Source organism: Cebus imitator, unplaced genomic scaffold (assembly GCF_001604975.1).
Source record: "Cebus imitator isolate Cc_AM_T3 unplaced genomic scaffold, Cebus_imitator-1.0 Scaffold494, whole genome shotgun sequence".
NCBI lineage: Eukaryota > Metazoa > Chordata > Mammalia > Primates > Cebidae > Cebus > Cebus imitator.
The window spans coordinates 1,168,041-1,189,444 of NW_016107809.1; the positions used below are offsets into that span (position 1 = coordinate 1,168,041).

Sequence of the window (21,404 nt, forward strand, 5' to 3'; positions counted from 1 at the left end):
AGGTGATGGGGAGGAAGGCAGCAAATCACACTGCCATGTGTGTACCTATGCAACAATTTGGCATGTTCTTCACATGTACCCCCAAACCTAAATTGCAATAAAATAAATAAATTGGGAAAGAAAAGAGTATTCAAAATTTTAGTTACTTTTTCATAATATAATTATACGACACAACACAAAAATGAATTAGGAAAACTATTATATATAATAGTACAATTCTGTACACAAAACAAACAAAATATAATGGATGACTAGAACCATTTTAGATCACAGCACCCAATAGAATACATGGCAATAAACCTTAACGTACATGTGAAGTATTATTTCTAATAAGGAACATACAAGAGAAAACTTGAATTAATTAAAAACATACCATATGTATGCATGGTAGATTCAATATTAGAAAGATGTTGATTTTCTTTGCTATTTATCATTTTCATTTGTTCCTGAAGATACAAGACATTATTTAATTTTTCTTATAGGCCTAGTGGAAATGAGTTCATGAAGATTCCTTTATCTGGAAGTTCATTTTTGTTTTGTTTTACCTTTTTTTTTTTTTTTTTAATTCTTTTTTTTTTTTTTTTTTTTTTTTTTTTTTTTTGCTTTCCGTTTTTGGAGGCCATTTTTCCTGGATTTAGATTTCTGAACTGACTGTTTGGGCATGTGTGTTTTGATTTTAAGTTGATGAACACTTTACATGATCTTCTGCCTTCCATAATTTCTGAATGAGGAATGTGTAGTAGCTTAAATTTTGCTCCCTCTTTATATATTGTGTCATATTTTTTGTAAATTCAATTTGTTCCCAGGAAAAATAATTACAAGGTTTTCCCTGACAAAAAACAAGCAATGGGGAAAGGATTCCCTATTTAATAAATGGTGCTGGGAAAACTGGCTAACCATGTACAGAAAACTGAAACTGGAGCCCTTCTTTATACCTTACAAAAGAATTAACTCAGAATGAATTAAAGACTTATATGTAAAACCTAAAACCATAAAAACCCTAGAAGAAAACCTAGGCAATACCATTCAGGACATAGGCATGGGCAAAGACTTCATGACTAAAGCACCAAAAGCAAATCAAAATCGCCAAAGTCAAAATTAGCAAATGATCTAATTAAAGAGTTTCTGCACAGCAAAAGAAAATATCATCAGAATGAACAGGCAACCTACAGAATGGGAAAAAATTTTTGCCATCTGTCCATCTGACAAAGGGCTAATGTCCAGAATCTACAAGGAACTTAAACAAATTTACAAGAAAGAAAACAACCCCATCAAAAAGTGGGCAAAGGATATGAACAGATGCTTCTCCAAAGAAGACATTTATGCAGCCAACAAACATAAGAAAAAAAGCTCATTATCGCTGGACATTAGAGAAATGCAAATCAAAATCACAATAGGATACCATCTCGCTCCAGTTAGAATGGCAATCATTAAAAAGGAAACAGCAGATTCTGTAGAGGTTGTGGAGAAATAGGAATGCTACTGTTGGTGGGAGTGTAAATTAGTTTAGCCATTGTGGAAGACAGTGTGGCAATTCCTCAAGGATCTAGAACCAGAAATACCATTTGACCCAGCAATTCTAATACTGGGTATATACTCAAAGGATTATAAACAATTCTTCTATAAAGAAACATGCACACATACGTTTACTGCAGCTCTATTTACAATAACAAAGACTTGGAACCAACACAAATGCTCATAATAAAGAAAATGTGGCACATATACACCGTGGAATACTATGCAGCCATAAAAAGAATGAGTTCATATTCTTTGCAGGGACATGGATGAAGCTGGAAACCATTATTCTCAGCAAGCTAACACAGGAACAGAAGACCAAATACCAAATGTTCTCACTCATAAGTGGGAGGTGAACAATGAGCACAGATGGACACAGGGAGGGGAACATCACATACTGGGGCCTGTCAGGTGTGAGGGCCTATGGGAGGGAGGGCATTAGGACAAATACCTAATGCATGCAGGGCTTAATATTATGCAGCCATCAAAAACGATGAGTTTGGGTCCTTTGTAGGGACATGGATGAACCTGGAAACCATCATTCTCAGCAAACTGACAGAAGAGCAGAAGATCAAACACCACATGTTCTCACTCACAGGCGAGTGTTGAACAATGAGAACACATGGACACAGGGAGGGGAGCACTACACACTGGGGTCAGTTGGGGGGAAATAGGGGAGGGACGGTGGGGGGTGGGGAGCTGGGGAGAGATAGCAAGGGGAGAAATGCCAGATGTAGGTGATGGGGAGGAAGGCAGCAAATCACACTGCCATGTGTGTACCTATGCAACAATTTTGCATGTTCTTCACATGTACCCCAAAACCTAAAATGCAATAAAATAAATAAATGGGGGAAAAAAAGAAACCTAGATGATGGGTTGATGAGTGCAGCAAACCATAATAGCACATGTATACCTATGTAACAAACCTGCACATTCTGCACATGTATCCCAGAATTATTTATTAAGGTTTAATAATTAATTTTTAAAAAAGAAAAATAATTACAGGGCTTTCAAAATCAGATGAGCAAATATGTAGCAAAGATGAACATAATAGGAAAATTTTTTAAACAAGAAGTAATAATTAATTACAGGCAGTTTGGAAGATTTGATGCCCTGACTGATTCTTACTGAAATAAATAAAATATTGTATATGTCAGGTTTTTTAAAAAAATTTTTAACCTGAGATTGTAAGCATGAAAGTAAGGAATCTAAAGACTCCAAAAGAGAATGTTAAACTATAAATTCTGAGAGATAAGTGACAGCAATAGATTTTGTTTTAAATTTTCTGCTATACTTTGGAGAGCTTAAACTTCATTCTTTAAAAAACAGGCTTATTGAGATATAGTTCACAACAGCAATTTGAAGTATAAACTTCAATGGTTTAAAAAATATATTCATAGTTGTGCAATTATCAACACAATTATTTTAATCATTTAATAAATTTAGATCATTTTCATCACCACCCCCAAAAAACCCCATACCTACTAGCAGTTCATTTCCATCCCCATTCCTCCAACCCTAGGCAATCACTAATCTTTTTCTATCTCTCTATAACTCCATTAAAAAAATGAATAAAGGACCTGAATATACATTCCCCAAAGAAGACATTTTTTTAAATTTCTGTAATTTTTATTTCTAAAGTTAATTTTGCAGATTAGAATTTTACAGATTCATAATTTGCAAATCTAATAATTGTTTGGTCTTTGGAATAATAATTCTTTAATCATTACGTATGCACATATTCTATATTCTGGGTCTAACTATTCTAATATCTGTCGTTATTGAAAGTATAAAGCTGTTTATTTTTTCTGCTGATTTTTCATCATAGTGTCTAATAACTTCCTTTTAGTGTAATGATACTGGGTTGAAAGCTCATTGCTTGATATAAATGCATAGACTAGGCTTAGACTGAGGATTTTGGAAGCTTTTCGTCAAAGAGGGTTTTCTCTTGTTTCTCTGACTTATTTAGAGATGAAAGGACACAATATCTGCAACTTATTCTCAGATAGCTCAGAAGTGAAATAATAGTATATAAAGAGGAAGAATGTGATTTTCCACAACAAGGCAGTTGTGGAAATAATTAGGCAATTTGGCTAAATGATATAGAAGAGGTTTTTTTTTTTTAGTAAAATTTCCTTAATTCTGTATCAAAATAAAACTTTTCAGAAAAAAAAAAAGAGCCTAAAAATATGCCAGACCAGAATTAACAGTCTTCAGAGGATACCATTTCTGAAATAAAGGAGGATATGACTCTTGGAGGCCAAGTAGTAAAGAGACAGAAGAAAGCAAGCATTGAAAATTAAGTATCCTCCAGAAACAAAAGAAAATCACAAAATCAGAATATATATCAACACTTCCACACACATAAATGAAGTATAATTAACAAAACTACATTTTGCCAAAATGAAAAGTTGATCTAAAACTAAGAAATATGTTAAACTAACCTTGCTTCTCTGTGTTAATTCTGGTCTGTAAAGAATACACATTTCAAATTAACAATAGTTGGCATCCATCCCCATAAAAAGATGTTATGAAAGAAAAAAGTAGAGAATAAAGATATTGAGCTGCTAAAAATTCTCATCAAAAACAGCCACAGGTAGTTTGGGTTTCACCTTTTAGATACAGAGCTAGAAAGAGTGTTGCTCTTTCTTTAGGAACAACAAGAAAAAGCTGTACAAATTGCAAATTAACAACTTTTATTAAACTTATCAGAGAACTCAGGTGGTAGTGCAAACAACTACAGTTGACTCTTGAAAAACATGGGCATTAGGGGCAGCAGCTCCCCACCAATGCAATAAAAAATCTGTAAGTTTTGACTTCGCAAAAACTTAACAACTAATAGCCTACTGTTGACCAGAAGCTTTACAAATAACATAATCAATTAATACCTATTTTGTATGTTATATGTATTATATACTGTATTCTTACAATTAAGCAACTTAGAGAAAAGAAAATCATAAGGAAGAGAAAATACATTTAGAGTACTGTACTGTATTTATCAATATCACAAGTTTGTGTTATTTCTTTACAAGATGAATCACGTCTGAAATGGTGGACAACTGCAGCTGCAGACTTTGATTTATAATAATATGTACCACGCAATTCAGCTTTTTCTTGTAATGTCATGACTCTTTTCTGCTTGTTGGGGACATTTCCAGCATCATTAGTGATACTTTGTATGGGTGCCGTGGTGCAATTTAAGGTTTTTGGTATTGCATGAAACACAATGAAAAATATGTGAGAACCAGAAGGATCACTTTTTATTGTGATATGCAATTTGCTGGAGAGATGAACTGCTTATGTAGAGATGACTAGTGTCACATGGAATTTTAGGCAGATATTTGCAACACTTCAGCTGCTGCAATAGCAATAGGAGGTGGCTGTGAAATTATTTCAGCATTCTACTATGGACTATAGTTAATTTTATACAGTCACGATTTAAAACGACATCAATACAGTTTTTTATTTCTCTTGACTGCAAATGGCACCTGTATATTCTGTAAGTATTTGTGTTTATAGGTTTTAATAAATTTTAACTTTTTGATAGATTTGTATATATTCTATGGTAGTAAATGATAATATAGACTAGTATCTGTATATATTCTACATATTCATGATGTAGCTTTTCCTTTTTTTCTGATATTTTTACACTAACACTGTTTGTCTGTATGTTTTTTCAAATTGTCTCAAATCTCCAAAAACTTCCAATGTATTTATTGAAAACTTATTGTGCATAAGTTGACCCATGCAGTTTAAACCCATGTTACTGAAGGGTCAACTGTAATTTGAAATCTGGGGAGAGAAAGGTGCATTTAGGGAGAAACAAGACCTGAATCTTTGCTTGCTTAGGGCAAACACCGTTGGAGACCACTAAAGCCAATAGGAATATTTCACAAAACATTTTAAATGAATTTCTGAAAGTGAATATGAGCTAATATGAAGATATAAAGTCCCCTCGGGCTACAGATATAAAGCCTTTGTACCCTCTTTCAGCACTGTCCTCCATGACCTTACCAAGCAACCACAAGGAAATCCAGAGAAAGCTTCCTTCAAGGTTTTTGCTGGAAAAAGTAAACAGCAGCCAAAGCCAAATGTTCTCTATTTCTTCTACTGACAAAAGCCTGTGGAGGAGGAAGAGTAACAAAACTGTCAATTTAGGGCACTGGATGAAATTCACTGCAGCTGGGGAAAGGGAACAGGAAAAAGTCCCCAGACAACACTATCTTTAGAGGAGTGGAAAGAATATATGCCAGGCCTGCACAATTGCCAGAAGAGGAAGAGAAATGCTTTTGAAGCTTATCCCGCAAAAAAACTGTGTTCACAGTACAAATAAGAGAACATTATATCTACTATTCACACACCAGTTTGCGAAAATTTAAACTATATGATATGTAACAAGAAAAAATAACAGTAGATACAACTGGACAAACTGTAGGAGACATGCTCTCTGGGGAATAAATATTGAGAAAAATCCTCACACCCTAAATACCAGATATCTCTCAAGAAATTTGAAGCTTTGGTGCACTAAAGGTAACCATAGTAACAATAAACTTCAAACCCAGTTTACTGGCTAGATTAATGTTAACCCTCACACTAAAGAACTAGAAAAAAAAAATTAGTTCATCTCTAAGCGTAAAAACATTTATCTCCATATCTCTTGTCCTGTACATGTTCAACATTCCACATAAATTTATGAGGTGTATGACAAGGCAAATACACACAGTCTCAAGAGACAAAGCAAGCATACTGATACATTTTAAGTTACAAGTTTTAAAATGGATATTTTAAGCCCTAGGACAATCACTAAAATTTTTTCAAGTATAAATGATAAGTCAACAGTGGAGATGAAGTGGAAACATTAAAATGCTCACTTAAACCATAGAAGGCAGTTTCTTCATAGTGTCATTGGTCTTTATATTTTGGTGTGTTTTTGCAGTGGCCAGTACCGGTTTTTCTTTTCCATATTTAGTGCTTCCTTCAGGAGCTCTTGTAAGAGAGGCCTGGTGGTGACAAAATCTTTCAACATTTGCCTGTCTGGAAAGGATTTTATTTCTCTGCTTTTGATGCTTAGTTTGGCTGGATATGAAATTCTGTGTTGAAAATTCTTTAAGAATGTTGAATATTGGCCCCTTCCTGGGTTCAAGGTGTTCTTGTGTCTCAGCCTCCCAAGTAGCTGGGATTACAGGCATGTACCACCATGCCTAGCTAACTTTTGTATTTTTAATAGACATGGGGTTTCACCATGTTGGCGCAAGTGGTCTTGAACTTTTGACCTCTGATAATCCACCCACCTTGGCCTCCCAAATTGCTGGGATTACAGGCATGAGCCACTGTGCCTGGCCCTTCTTTTTTTGTTCCATTTTTGTTACACATGTTATATCTATATGTACTACAAATCCAACAATACATTGTTTAAATTAAATGATTATTACATCTTATATGTTTATTAAGGAAATGACAAAAATATACAGCAAGTATATATTTACAGAATCTGTAATATATTTTTGCTTGTCATTCTTGGTTTTCTTCATTGGTTGCTGTAAATTCAAATTACTAACTAGTATCTTTTCCTTGTTCCAATGTAACTTTACTCTCACCCACCTCCTTTGTGTTGTTATTGGGAAATATATATACAATTCCACAATACAATTGTATGCATATTGTTTTATACAATTGGTTTTTGAATGCATTAAAAGATGAATGGAGAATAAAGATGCAATTATGCCATTTTAATTATCTACCTAGATACCTTTATTGATACTCTGTTCTTTGTGTGGATTTAAATTACTTGCTGATGTCACTTTCTTTCAGCCTGAGGAATTTTCTTTAGTATTTTTTGTAAGATAGCTTTGTTATTAACAAACTCTCAGTTTTTGTTCATCTGGAAATATCGTTATTTCCTGTTTATTTTTGAAAGACAGTTTTGCTTAACATATGACTCTTGCTTGACAGATTTTTTTCTTCTGCTATTTTGAATATGTCATTTCACATTCCACTGCCTTTCAGCCTCCATTGTTTCTGAAAGTTAGCTGTTAATAGGGTTGCTATGTACACAAGGAGTCATTTTTCTCTTGCTGCTTTCAAGGTTTTTCTTTTTCTTTTCTTTCTTTTTTTTTTAACCTTGTTTACTGGGATGTGTCTGGATACGGATTTCTTTATCCTATTTGGAGTTTATTGAACTTCTGAAAACATAGATAATATTTTCATCAAATTTAGGCAAGTTTTCAACCAGTATTTTAAAAGAAATTTTGGTATTCCTTTCTTTCCTTTTCTTCTGTTATTTTGATTATGTATATTCTTGTGATTAAAGGTATTCCACATTTCTTTGAGATTGTTCATATTCTGTCATTCTTTTTTTCTGGTTTTTATTTTCTGTACTGTTGCAATAATCTCCTTCTTGTTTTTCCAGCATCAGTCTATTACACCCTATTAAATGAAGTCACATTAATATTTTTGAAACACTGCTTTACACTCGTCATTCCCTAACTTGAAAACTTCTCATAACTCTCCATTGTCTACATTGCAAATAAGTTGATTTGCTTATTTGTACCTCATTAACAGTATTTTCACAATTTCCCTTCATGAACCTTTTAATCTAGTCAAATTGGCCTGTCAATGAAACCAGTTTTAATCTTAACTTCTACAGCACTTTATGCTTATCACTCATTTCATTATAATAACTCTTATTGTCATTTTTACTAAATTTTTTAATATACTGAATTTTAAGCCTCCAGAATTTAGTTTTTTAATATCGTAACACTTGGCACAGTGCTCTGAATGTTAGGAATAGTAAGAAATGTAATTGTTGATAATCTTCTTACACAAAACATGACATTTAATTATGATTCAATTACTGACAGTCAATACATAAAATCAAAGCACAGAAATCCTCTCCCTTGAATAAACTGTTAGAGATGGAAACTGTTGGAAAATGTTAGCTAAACAAGTAATTATATAATTATTCTTTTACACTGAAATCAATTGATGACTCATGTGTATTGAGTTAAATGCCTTAATATATACAAATGACTGCATGGATACCGTTTGTTCAATTAATGGTTTGATAATTTAGTGAAGTGCTAGATAGAAAAGACATATAAACTAAGGGAGTGAATCTCTTCCCTGGCTGTGTCACTTTTTAATTTCTCTCTATTGCCATATCATTATCAAAGTCAGTAATCTCCAGCCATCTATTTCTCAGTCTTAACACTATTTTTCAGACAAGTCTCTGAGCAAAAATCTTCTCTTTGTAAGGCATCATGATCTACATATAATGTCAGCTATTCTATTTTACATATGGCACAGATAGGTATTTTTTTGTACAATGTGAATGATTGTGGTCAATTTTATGTTATTTGTTTCTTCTTTAGTCAACATAGGGTAAAATAAAGAAAAACCAATTTCAGAAAGCATGCCAAGCAGCAGATGTTGATTTGTTGTTTGTTAATTCCTTGCCCTTTAAAAAAGTTGAATAAAACTATCTAGATATCCTATTTGGATTTGCTTATGTCATTCTGAAGCTAATCTGAAAATTTAAACCTATGTGCATGTAAGCTTCTCTCTACATAATAGACATGTGACTATAAACAACTATGGTAATACATCAGTAAATAAGGGTACTCACCGAAAAGTAAAAAGAAACAGCATTTCATTATAGAGCACATGCCAATTTAATCAAAATGAGACATAAACTGAAAGCATAACTAGAAAGATAAGCATGCTATATGCAGAAGTAGCTTCACTTCTATTTCCTTCTCTTTTTGATCCTTGGAGTCTAAACAGTACAACTTGTCCCTTATAAGAAATTATCATTTTTGTTTTATGTAAACTAAATACATCATTAAAATGATTTTTAAAAATCACGAAATACAGTATCTACGTTCAATGTCTAATGGAAGTTTTAAAAAATGTATTTGATGGAAATAGAATGATTGTGATAGTTCATTATATGCTTTAAATGGCAAGTATTTCTCTGTATGAAAGGGGTTTACATGTAGATAAAATATTGATTCTAGTATGGATTGTCATCATTGTCTTAGTCATAAACATAGAGGTTTATTTGGCTTGTGATTCTGGAGGTTGGAAAATCCAAGATTGAGGGGCAACATCTGATGAGGGACTTCTTACTGTGTTATAACAAGGTGGAAGATATCACATGTTGAGATATTTGCAAGAGAGGGAAGGGGGCTCAGCTAATCCTTTCATTAGAAACCCACTGCCATAATAACTAACCCATTCTCATAATAACTGTCTTAATTCATACATGAGAGCAAAGCCCCCATGACCTAATCACCTCTTAAACATCCTATTCTTAACAGCGCTGCATTGGGGATTAAGTTTCCAACACATGCGTTTTGGAGAACACATTCAAACCGTAGCAATAGTAATACATTTCATTATATAGATAAGTATGTATGTGTGTGTCTTCAATTCTAAACTTACTTTGTCTTCAAACTTACATAATTAAAATAACTCCACATGAAATTAGATTTATGTGAGAAGAATATAAAGTAATAAAAGTTATATAATTTTGCAGATAATTATATAGCAGAAAATTATTGCAACTCTAAAGATTATTTACAAATTCAACAAAAATATTAGGATTCATAGACATGAGTTTATCCTATTATGACAAACACTTACATTATTATTCCTCTATCTTTAAATTCCTTCAAACTTTTTAATTCTTACAGATGAATATAAATTAGATTTAATTAAATCTTGTGTTTTTCCTTTAGGAAAAAGTCAGAGAGAAGGAAGAAAATCTGAATCTTGTAAACCAATTCTTAAAGTAGAATACAAGACCTGCAAAAACAGGTATGCATTTTTAATTTAGGGAAAGAGGGATATGAAGCACAGACAAAAAGGGCAGATGATCTTTAATGTTAATGTATTATTTACAGTTTTACATAGTTATAAATATAAGTGGATCCTCTACATTAACAATAACTGACTTTTTGTTGTCTAATAGACGTGTCCCTGATGATTATTATGGATATTGCAAATTACAAGTGTTAATTACTTGAGAATTCTTTTAAGCATCTAAATAAGTACTATACACACTAATGTTAATAGTAAAGGACTTTGGCCATGCATATTAAAAGTAGCAGGATTTATTAAGCAGAAGGAATATGTCCACTGATATTGCATGTGAAAGAACTAAATATGTAACCAAGTCTCTGCACATTAAGATCTTACATTCTGAAGTTAGAAGATTACAGTTTGTTGGAAAGAGAAAGTTATGTATATTAATGTAATAAAAAGTACTGAATTTTGGTATTAGAAAATTAAGAAAAAATATGAAGTAAAATATTATATTTAAAGTATGTTACATTGATTCCTTTACCGTTATGTAATGCCTTTTGTCTTTTTTGATCTTTGTTGATTTAAAGTCTGTTTTATAAGAGATTAGTCTTGCAACACCTGCTTTTTTGCTTTCCATTTGCTTGGTAAACTTTCCTTCATTTTTTATTTTGCACCTATGTGTGTCTTTGCTATTTAGATGGGTCTCCTGAATACAGCACATTGATGGGTCTTGACCCTTTATACAGTTTACCAGTCTGTGTCTATTCATTGGGGCATTGAGCTCTTTTACATTTAAGGTTAATATTGTTATGTGTGAATTTGATCCTGTCATTATAATGCTAGTTGATTATTTTGCCCATTAGTTGATGCAGTTTCTTCATAGTGTTGACGATCTTTACAAGTTGGTATGTTTTTGCAGTGGCTAATACTGGTTTTTTCTTTCTATATTTAGTGCTTCCTTCAGGAGCTCATGTAAGGCAGGTTTGGTGATACAGAATCTCTCAGCATTTGCTTGTTTGTAAAGGATTTTATTTTTTATTCACTTATGAAGCTTAGGCTGGTTGTAAAATTCTGGGTTGAAAATTCTTTTCTTGAGGAGGGCTCCAAGATGGCTGATTAGGAGCAGCTCTGGATTTCAGCTCCTAGTGAGAGCACAGAGGGTGAGTGGATGCCACATTTCCAGAAGGATTTTTATTGCCCACAGACCAGGAGATTCCTGGGTGGATGATCACCACAAGTTGCCAGTGCAGCTGTTTTGGCCAGTGTGGCAGGTCTCCACTCAAAATACTCACATGGGTCCCGGCACCATTTCAGCTGGTGTCTAGAGGGCCTGGGAGACAGAGTCACCCATTCAACTGATAAAAAGGGGACTAAAACCGGGAGCCAGGCCAGGAGATTCAGGGGTGTAAAAGTGCCACGAATATCCAGCATGGCTGTTTCAGCTGGCACAGTGGGTCACCACATGAGAAATCACACAGAACTGGGCAGGCACCTTTTCAACAGGTGACTGGAATGCCTGGGAGGCAGAGTTGCCCATTCAACTAATAAAAAGGGGACTGAAACAGGCAGCCAGCCCAGGAGATTCCTGGGCGGAAAAGAACCACAAGTCCTGAGTGTGGCTCTTTCATCCGCATAAAATCTCACACAAATCTGGGCATCTTTTGAAGTGGTGGCTGGAACGCCTGGGAGACAGAGTCACCCATTCAACTGAAAAAAAAAAAAGCGGGGGGATCTGAGGCAGGGAGCCAGGTGATCAGGCTTGGTTGGTCCCATACCCACAAAGACCAGCAATCTGAAACACTCTGTATCGAGAGTTTCACAGCAAGCAGAGCTGAACATGGGACAGTCCAGCTCTGAGGGAGAGAGACATCTGCCATTACTGAGGCAGTCCACCACTACCGAGGCAGTCCACCATTGCTGAGGCAGCCCGCCATTGCTGAGGCAGTCTGCCATTACAGAGAGAATCCACCATGACAGAAGTGGGCTGCCACTGCCAAGGCAGTTCTGACTATACCCCTATAAACAGGACTGCAGGGAAGTTCACATGGCAGCTGGGCAGAGCCCACAGCAGCTCAGCAAAGACTCTGCTGGCAGAAGTGACTAGGCTGCCTCCTCGCTGGGCAGGGCAACCCTGAAAAGCAGCAACACAACAGAAGCTTATAAATAAAGCCCTACCTTCCCAGGACAGAGCACCTGGGGAAAAAAAGGTGGTTATGAGTTCTGCTACAGCAGACTTAAACATACCTGCCCAGCAGCTCTGAATGGAACAATGGAGCTCACAGCTCAGCACTTGAGCTCCTATAAAGAACAGACTGTCTCCTCAAGCAGCTCCCTGACCCCATATAACCAAAGAGTCACTTCATAAAGGAGAGCTCAGACTGACATCTGGTGGGTATCCTTCTGGGACAAAGCTAGCAGGAAAAGAAACTAGAAGCACCCCTTTCTGTTCTGCAGCCACTGCAGGTGATCCCCAGGCAAGCAGGGCCTGGAGTGGACCTCGAGCAGTGCTACAGCAGAGGGGCCTGAATGTTAGAAGGAAAACTGAAAAACAGAAAGAAATAACTTCATCATCAACAAACTGGATGTCCACTCAGAGACCCCATCTGAAAGTCACCAACCACAAAGACCACAGGTAAATAAATCCACAAAGATGGGAAGAAACCAGCGCAAAAAGTATGAAAACACCCAAAACCAGAATGCATCTCCTCCTACAAGGGATCACAACTCCGCACCAGCAAGGGAACAAGGCTGGATAGAGAATGAGTCTGATTAATTGACAGAAACAGCCTTCAGAATGTGGGTAATAAGAAACTTCTCTGAGCTAAAAGAACATGTTCTAACCCAATGCAAAGAAACTAAGAATCTTGAAAAAAGGTTTGATGAAATGCTAACAAGAATAAACAGAGAGGAATATAAATGAATTGATGGAGCTGAAAAACAGAACATGGGAACTTTATGAAGCATGCACAAGTTTCAATAGCTGAATCGACCAAGCAGAAGAAAAGGTATCAGAGGTCGAAAATCAACTCAATGAAATAAAATGGGAAGGCAAGATTAGAGAGAAAAGAGTAAAAAGAAATGAACAAAGCCTCCAGGAAATATGGGACTGTGTGAAAAGACCTAATCTATGTTTGATAGGGGTACCTGAATGTGATGGAGAGAATGAATCCAAGCTGGAAAATACTCTTCAGGATATTATCCAGGAAAACTTCCCCAACCTAGCAAGGCAGGCCAATATTTAGTCCAGGAAATACAGAGAACATGACAAAGCTACTCCTCAAGAAGAGCAACCCCAAGGCATATAATCTTCAAATTCACTAGGGTTTAAATGAAGGAGAAAATGCTAAGGGCAGCCAGAGAGAAAGGTTGGGTCACCCACAAAGGGAAGCCCATCAGACTAACAGTGGATCTCTCAGCAGAAACCCTACAAGACAGAAGAGAGTGGGGGCCAATATTCAACATCCTTAAAGAAAAGAACTTTCAACCTAGAATTTCATATCCACCCAAACTAAGTTTCATAAGTGAAGGAGAAATAAAATCCTGTATGAACAAGCAATTACTCAGAGACTTCATCACCACCAGACCTGCTTTACAAGAGCTCCTGAAAGAAGGACCAAACATAAGAAGGAATAACCAGTACCAGCCACTCCAAAAACATACCAAATGGTAAAGAGCATGGACACAATGAAGAGGCTGCATCAACTAACAGGCAAAACAACCAGCTAGCATCAAAATGACAGGATCAAATTTACAGATAACAATATTAACCCTTAATGTAAGTGGGCTAAATGCCCCAATCAAAAGACACAGACTGGCAAATTGGACAAAAAGCTAAAACCCATCAGTGTGCTGTATCCAGGAAACCCATGTCACATACACGGATAAATATAGGCTCAAAATAAAGGGATGGAGGAAGATTTACCAAGGAAATGGAGAGCAAAAAAAAGCAGGAGTTGCAATTCTCATCACTGATAAAATAGACTTTAAACCAACAAAGATCAAAAGAGACAAAGAAGGACATTACATAATGGTAAAAGGACCAATGCAACAAGAAGCGCTAATGATCCTAAACATATACACACCCAATACAGGAGCATCCAGATACATAAAGCAAGTCCTTAATAACTTACAAAGAGACTTAGACTCCCACACAATTAATAGTGGGAGACTTTAATACTCCACTGTCAATATTAGACAGATCAACAATACAGAAAATTAACAAGGATATCCAGGATTTGAACTCAGACCTGGACCAAGCAAACCTATTAGACATTGCAGAACTCTCCACACCAAATCCACAGAATATACATTTTTCTCAGCATGACATCACACCTACTCTAAAATTGACCACATAATCGGAAGTAAATCACTCATCAGCAAATGCAAAACAATGGAAATCATAACAAACAGTCTCTCAGACCACAGTGCAATCAAGTTAGAACTCAGAATTCAGAAACTAACTCAGAACCACACAACTTCATGGAATCTGAACAACTGGCTCTTGAAGGTTGACTGGATAAATAATGAAATGAAGGCAGATATAAAGATATTCATCAAAAACAATGGAAATGAAGACACAACATACCAGAATCTTTGGGACACATTTAAAGCAGTGTCTAGAGGAAAATATATAGCACTAAGTGCCCACATGAGAAGCAAGGAAAGATCTAAAATCGACACCCTGTCATAAAAATGGAAAGAGCTAGAGGAGCAAGATCATAAAAACTCAAAAGCTAGACCATCCTGGTCAACAAGGTGAAACCCCATCTCTACTAAAAATACAAAAAATCAGCTGGGCATGGTGGCACGTGCCTGTAATCCCAGCTACTCAGGAGGCTGAGGCAGGAGAATTGCCTGAACCCAGGAGGCGGAGGTTGCAGTGAGCTGAGATCACGCCATTGCACTCCAGCCTGGGCAACAAGAGCGAAACTCCGTCTCAAAAACAAAAACAAAAACAAACAAACAAACAAAAAACTCAAAAGCTAGCAGAAGACAAGAAATAACTAAGATCAAAGCAGAACTGAAGGAGATAGAGACACACACAAAAAAAAAAACCCTTCAAAAAGTCAGTAAATCCCAGGAGCTGGTTTTTTGAAAAAATCAACAAAATAGACAGACCACTAGCCAGATTAATAAAAAAGGAAAGATAATAATCAAATAGATGCAATAAAAAACAATAAAGGAGATATCACCACAGATTCCACAGAACTAGAAACCACCATCAGAGATTATTACAAACAGCTCTATGAACATAAACTAGTAAACCTGGAAGAAATGGATAAATTCCTGGACACTTGTATCCTCCCAAGCCGAAACCAGGAAGAAGTCAAAACCCTGAATAGACCAATAACAAGGGCTGAAGTTGAGGTAGCAATTAATAGCCTACCAACTAAAAAAGCCCACGTCCAGATGGGTTCACAGGCGAATTCTACCAGACACAAAAGAGGAGCTGGTACCATTCCTTCTGAAACTATTCCAAACAATACAAAAAGAGGGAATCCTTCCCAAATCGTTTTATGAGACCAACATCATCCTGATACCAAAACTCAGCAGAGACTCAACAAGAAAAGAAAACTTCAGGCCAATATCCATGATGAACATAGATGCAGAAATATTCAATACAATACTGACAAATCAATTGCAACAGCACATCAAAAAGCTTATCCACCATGATCAAGTAGGCTTCATCCCAGGGATGCAAGGCTGGTTCAAGATACACAAGTCTATAAATGTAATTCACCACATAAACAGAACCAAAGGCAAAAACGACATGATCATCTCAATAGATGCAGAGAAGGCCTTTGACAAAATTCAGTAGCCCTTTATGCTAAAAACTCTCAATAAACTAGGTATTAACGGAGTGTATCTCTAAATAATAAAAGCTATTTACAACAAACCCACAGCCAATATCATACTGAATGGGCAAAAACTGGAAGCATTCCCTTTGAAATCTGGCACTAGACAAGGATGCCCTCTCTCACCACTCCTATAAATATAGTATTGGAAGTTCTAGCCAGAGCAATCGGGCAAGAAAAAGAAATAAAAGGTATTCAATTAGGAAAGGTGGAAGTCAAATTGTCTATATTTGCAGATGACATGATTGTGTATTTAGAAGATCGCACTGTCTAGCCCAAAATCTCCTGAAACTGATAAGCAACTTCAGCAAAGTCTCAGGATACAAAATCAATGTGCAAAAATCACAGGCATTCCTATACACCAATAACAGACTTAAAGAGAGCCAAATCAGAATGAACTGCCATTTACAATTGCTACAAAGAGAATAAAATACCTAGTAATACAACTAATAAAGAACGTAAAGGACCTCTTCAAGGAGAACTACAAAACACTGCTCAATGAAATAAGAGAGATCACAGACAGAGAAACATTCCATGCTCATGGTTAGGAAGAATCAATATCGTGAAAATGGTCATACTGCCCAAAGTAATTTACAGATTCAATGCTATCCCCATCAAGCTACCAATGACCTTCATCACAGAACTGGAAAAAACCACCTTAAACTTCAATCAAACCAAAAGAGAGCCCACATAGCCAAGTCAATTTTAAGCAAAAAGCACAAAGCTGGAGGCATCATGCTACCTGACTTCAAACTATACTAGAAGGCTACAGTAATCAAAACAGCATGGTACTGGTACCAAAACAGATGTAGACCGATGGAACAGAACAGAGGCCTGGAGGCAACAGCACACATCTACAACCATCTGATGATCTTTGACAAACCTGAGAAAAACAAGCAATGGGAAAAGGATTCCCTGTTTAGTAAATGGTGTTGGGAAAACTGGCTAGCCATGTGCAGAAAGCAGATACTGGACCCCTTCCTGACACCTTACACTAAAATTAACTCCAGATGGATTAAAGACAAACATAAGACCCAACACCATAAAAATCCTAGAAGAAAATCTAGGCAAAACTGTTCAGGACATAGTCATAGGCAGGGACTTCATGACTAAAACACCAAAAGCATTGGCAACAAAAGCCAAAATAGACAAATGGGACCTAATCAAACTCCACAGCTTCTGCACAGCAAAAGAAACAGTCATTAGAGTGAATCAGCAACTAACAGAATGGGAAAATTTTTTTGTAATCTACCCATCTGACAAAGGGCTAATATCCAGAATGTACAACGAATGAAAACAGATTTACAAGAAAAAAACAAACCCATTCAAAAGTGGGCAAAAAATATGAACAGACACTTTACAAAAGAAGACAAACATGAAAAAATGCTCATGATCACTGGTCATTAGAGATATGCAAATCAAAACTACATTGAGATATCATCTCATGGCAGTTAGAATGGCAATCATTAAAAAATCTGGAGACAACAGATGCTGGAGAGGAAGTGGAGAAATAGGAACACTTTTACACTGTTGGTAGGAGTGTAAATTAGTTCAACCATTGTGGAAGACAGTGTGGTGATTCCTCAAGGACCTGGAAATAGAAATTCCATTTGACCCAGCAATCCCATTACTGAGTATATATCCAAAGGAGTATAAAGTGTTCTATAAGGACACATGTGCACGAATGTTCATTGCAGCACTGTTTACAATAGCAAAGACTTTGAACCAACCAAAAAGGCCATCAATGATAGACTACACAGGGAAAATGTGGACCATATACACCATGGAATACTATGCAGCCATAAAAAATCAATGAGTTTGTGTCCTTTGTAGGGACATGGATGAACCTGGAAACCATCATTCTCAGCAAACTGACACAAGAACAGAAAATGAAACACCACATGTTCTTACTCATAGGTGGGTGTTGAACAATGAGAACACGTGGACAAAGGGAAGGGAGTATCACACATGGGGGTCTGTGTGGGGGGAACTAGGTTAGGGACTAGGAACTAGGTGGGGGTGGGTAGTTGGGGAGGGATAACATGGTGAGAAATCCCAGATATTGGTGATGGAGAGGAAGGCAGCAAACCACACTGCCATGTATGTACCTATGCAACAATCTTGCATATTCTTCACATGTACCCCAAAACCTAAAATGCAGTAAAATATTTTAAAACAAAACAAAAAAGAGTGTTGAATATTGGCCCCCACCCTCTTCTAGCTTGTAGTGTTTCTGCATAGAGATGCACTGTTAGTCTGATGAGCTTCCTTTTGTGGGTGATTCGACCTTTCTCTCTGGCTGCTCTCAAAATTTTTTCTTTCATGTCATCCTTGGTGAATCTGACAATTATTTGTCTTGGGGTTACTCTTCTTGAGGATCATCTTTGTGGTGTTCTCTGTATTTCCTGAATTTGAATTTTCGCCTGTCTTGTTAGGTTGGGGAAGTTCTCCTCTTTACTGGGACATTAATTTCAGGATATTATCCTGAAGGGTGTTTTCCAACTTGGTTTCCTTCTCCCTGTCACTTTCAGGTTCACCAATTAAATATAGGTTTGGTCTTTTCACATAGTCCCATATTTCTCAGAAGCTTTGTTTTTTCCTTTTCATCTTTTTTCTCTAATCTTGTCTTCATACTTTATATCATTAAGTTGATCTTCAGTCTCTGATAGGCTTTATTCTGCTTGATCAATTTGGTTATTGATACTTGTGTATATTTCATGAAGTTCTTGTGCTGTGCTTTTCAGCTCCATCAGGTCATTTATATTCTTCTCTAAACTGTTTATTCTAGTTAGCAATTCCTCTAATTTTTCTTCAAGGTTCTTAGCATCCTTGAATTGGGTTAGAACATGCTTTTTTAGCCCATAGGAATTTGTTATTACCCACCTCCTGAAGCTTACTTCTGTCTTAGTCAAACTCATTCTCCAGTTTTGTTCCCTTGCTGACAAGGACTTGTGATTCTTTGCAGGGGAAGAGGCATTCAGGTTTTTGGTATTTTCAGCTTTTTTGTGCTGGTGTTTTGTCATCTTTGTGGATTTGTCTACCTTTGATATTTGATGTTGGTGACCTTCGGATGGGGTTTTTGTTTGGATGTCCTTTTTGTTGATGTTGATGGTATTCCTTTCTGTTTGTTAGTTTTCCTTCTAACAGGTCCCTCTGCTGGAGTTTTTTGGAGGGCCACTCCAGACTCTGTTTGCCTGGGTATCACCAGCAGAGTCTGCAGAACAGTGAAGAGTGCTGCCTGTTCCTTCCTCTGGAAGCTTTGTACCGGAAGGGCATCTGCCAGATGCCAGCTGGAGCTCTCCTGTTTGAGGTGTTTCTTGACCTCTGCTGGGAGGTGTCTCCCAGTCAGGAGGCACAGACATCAGGGTCTCACTTGAAGAGGCAGTCTGTCTGTTAACAGAGCTCAAGCAGTGTCCTGGGAGATCTGCTCTCTTCAGAGCCAGCAGGCAGGAATGTTTAAGTTTCCAGAAGCTGCACACACAGCCGCCCTTTCCTTCAGGTGCTCTGTCCCAGGGAGATCCAGGGAGATAGGAGTTTGATCTATAAGCCCCTGACTGGGGCTGCTGCCTTTCTTTCAGAGGTGTACTGCCCAGAGAGGAGGACTCTAGAGAGGCAGTCTGATTACAGTGGCTTTGCTGAGCAGTGGTGGGCTCTGTCCAGTTTGAACTTCCCAGTGACTTTGTTTATACTGTGAGGGGAAAACTGCCTACTCAAGCCTCAGTAATGGCAGAGGCCCCTCCCCCCACCAACCTTGAGCATCCTAGGTCAACTTCAGACTGCTGTGCTAGCAGCAAGAATTTCAAGCCAGTGGATCTTAGCTTGCTGGGCTTTGTGAAGGTAGGATCCACTGAGCTAGACCACTTGGCTCCCTGGTTTTATTCCTTTTTTCAGCAGAGTGAATGGTTCTGTCTTACTGGTATTCCAGATACCACTGTGGTATGGAAAACAACAACAACAACAACAACAAAAAACTATAGCTAGCTCAGTGTCTGCTCAAATGATCGCCCAGTTTTGTGCTTGAAACCCAGGGTCCTAGTGGTGTAGGCACCCAAGGCATTCTCCTGCTGTACAGGTTGTGAAGATCATGAGAAAAGCATAGTATCTGGGCCAGAATGCACCATTCCTCATGGCACAGTCCCTTGTGGCTTCCTTTGGTTAGTGGAGGGAATTCCTTGACCCTTTGCACTTCCTGGGTGAGGCAAAGCTCCACCCTGCTTCCGCTCACCCTCTGTGGTTTACATCTACTTACTAACCAGTCCCAACTAGATGAGCCATGTACTTCATTTAGAAATGCAGAAATCACCCACCTTCTGCGTTGATCTAACCTGGAGCTGCAGACTGGAACTGTTCCTATTCAGTCATCTTGCCAGCCCAGATTCTGCTTCACTTTTATGTATTTTTTAAAAATCTTTTCTCTTTCCTTCAGTTTTGGGGCATGAGGATTTCTTATAATTTTTATTGTTTTGTCTAATTTTATCTAGTCTTTGATTTTCTATAGACTAAGAAACTTGAAAGTCAAATTTCTAACATGAGAGCAAATAGATTCATATGAAAGCCTGAGAGGTTCTTTCTTGACAAAGGATATATGCATGGACTTTATGACATCTATTTTGTTGTTCAGAGGTCTTTTAAAAAATATATTTCTATGAGATGCTCAACAGTATTCAGTTTAATTCAGTTAAAACAACATTTATTTGTTATTACTATATACCCTGTGCTATGTAATTTGTTTTATGTTCTGAAATGAGATTACTGCCTGCTTTAGAATTTGTTATGTTCTAGCAGTAGAGGCAAGGACATAAACTGGTAGTTTCTATACAACATGGAAGTTACTTTTGTAGAGATATGCTATGGGAGCACACAAAAAGAGCACCTAAGCCAGCCTTGAGGGGAGTAGGGAGGAGAACCTGAAGAGAGATCAGGAAAATTCTTTGGCAAGGAGATACCTGAGATGGGACTTTATGGATGATCAGATGATGCCAAGCAAAGGGAGGAAGAGATGAAAGTGAAGAGAACATATTTTTAGAAATCAGAAACTCAAGTTAAGGCAGAGTAAAATAATAATTAAAATCATTGGCTTTGAAGTAAGATACTTATGTGACCTTGAAAATTGAGAAATGCCAGATGTAGGTGATGGGGAGGAAGGCAGCAAATCACACTGCCAGGTGTGTTCTTATGCAACAATTTTGCATGTTCTTCACATGTACCCCAAAACCTAAAATACAATAA

The 21,404-nt window shown here is 36.9% G+C and overlaps 1 protein-coding gene across 7 annotated transcripts in view; it reads left to right on the forward strand.

Moving 5' to 3' along the window:
• The window catches only part of STXBP5L (syntaxin binding protein 5 like), a 419,550-nt gene that overhangs the window by 210,220 nt on the left and 187,926 nt on the right, over positions 1–21,404 (forward strand). For all 7 annotated transcript variants that reach the window (XM_017513535.1, XM_017513534.2, XM_017513536.2 and 4 more), the window contains exon 10: positions 10,254–10,332. In XM_017513535.1, coding sequence (XP_017369024.1) covers positions 10,254–10,332 — 79 coding nt within the window. The remainder of the gene's footprint in view (positions 1–10,253; positions 10,333–21,404) is intronic.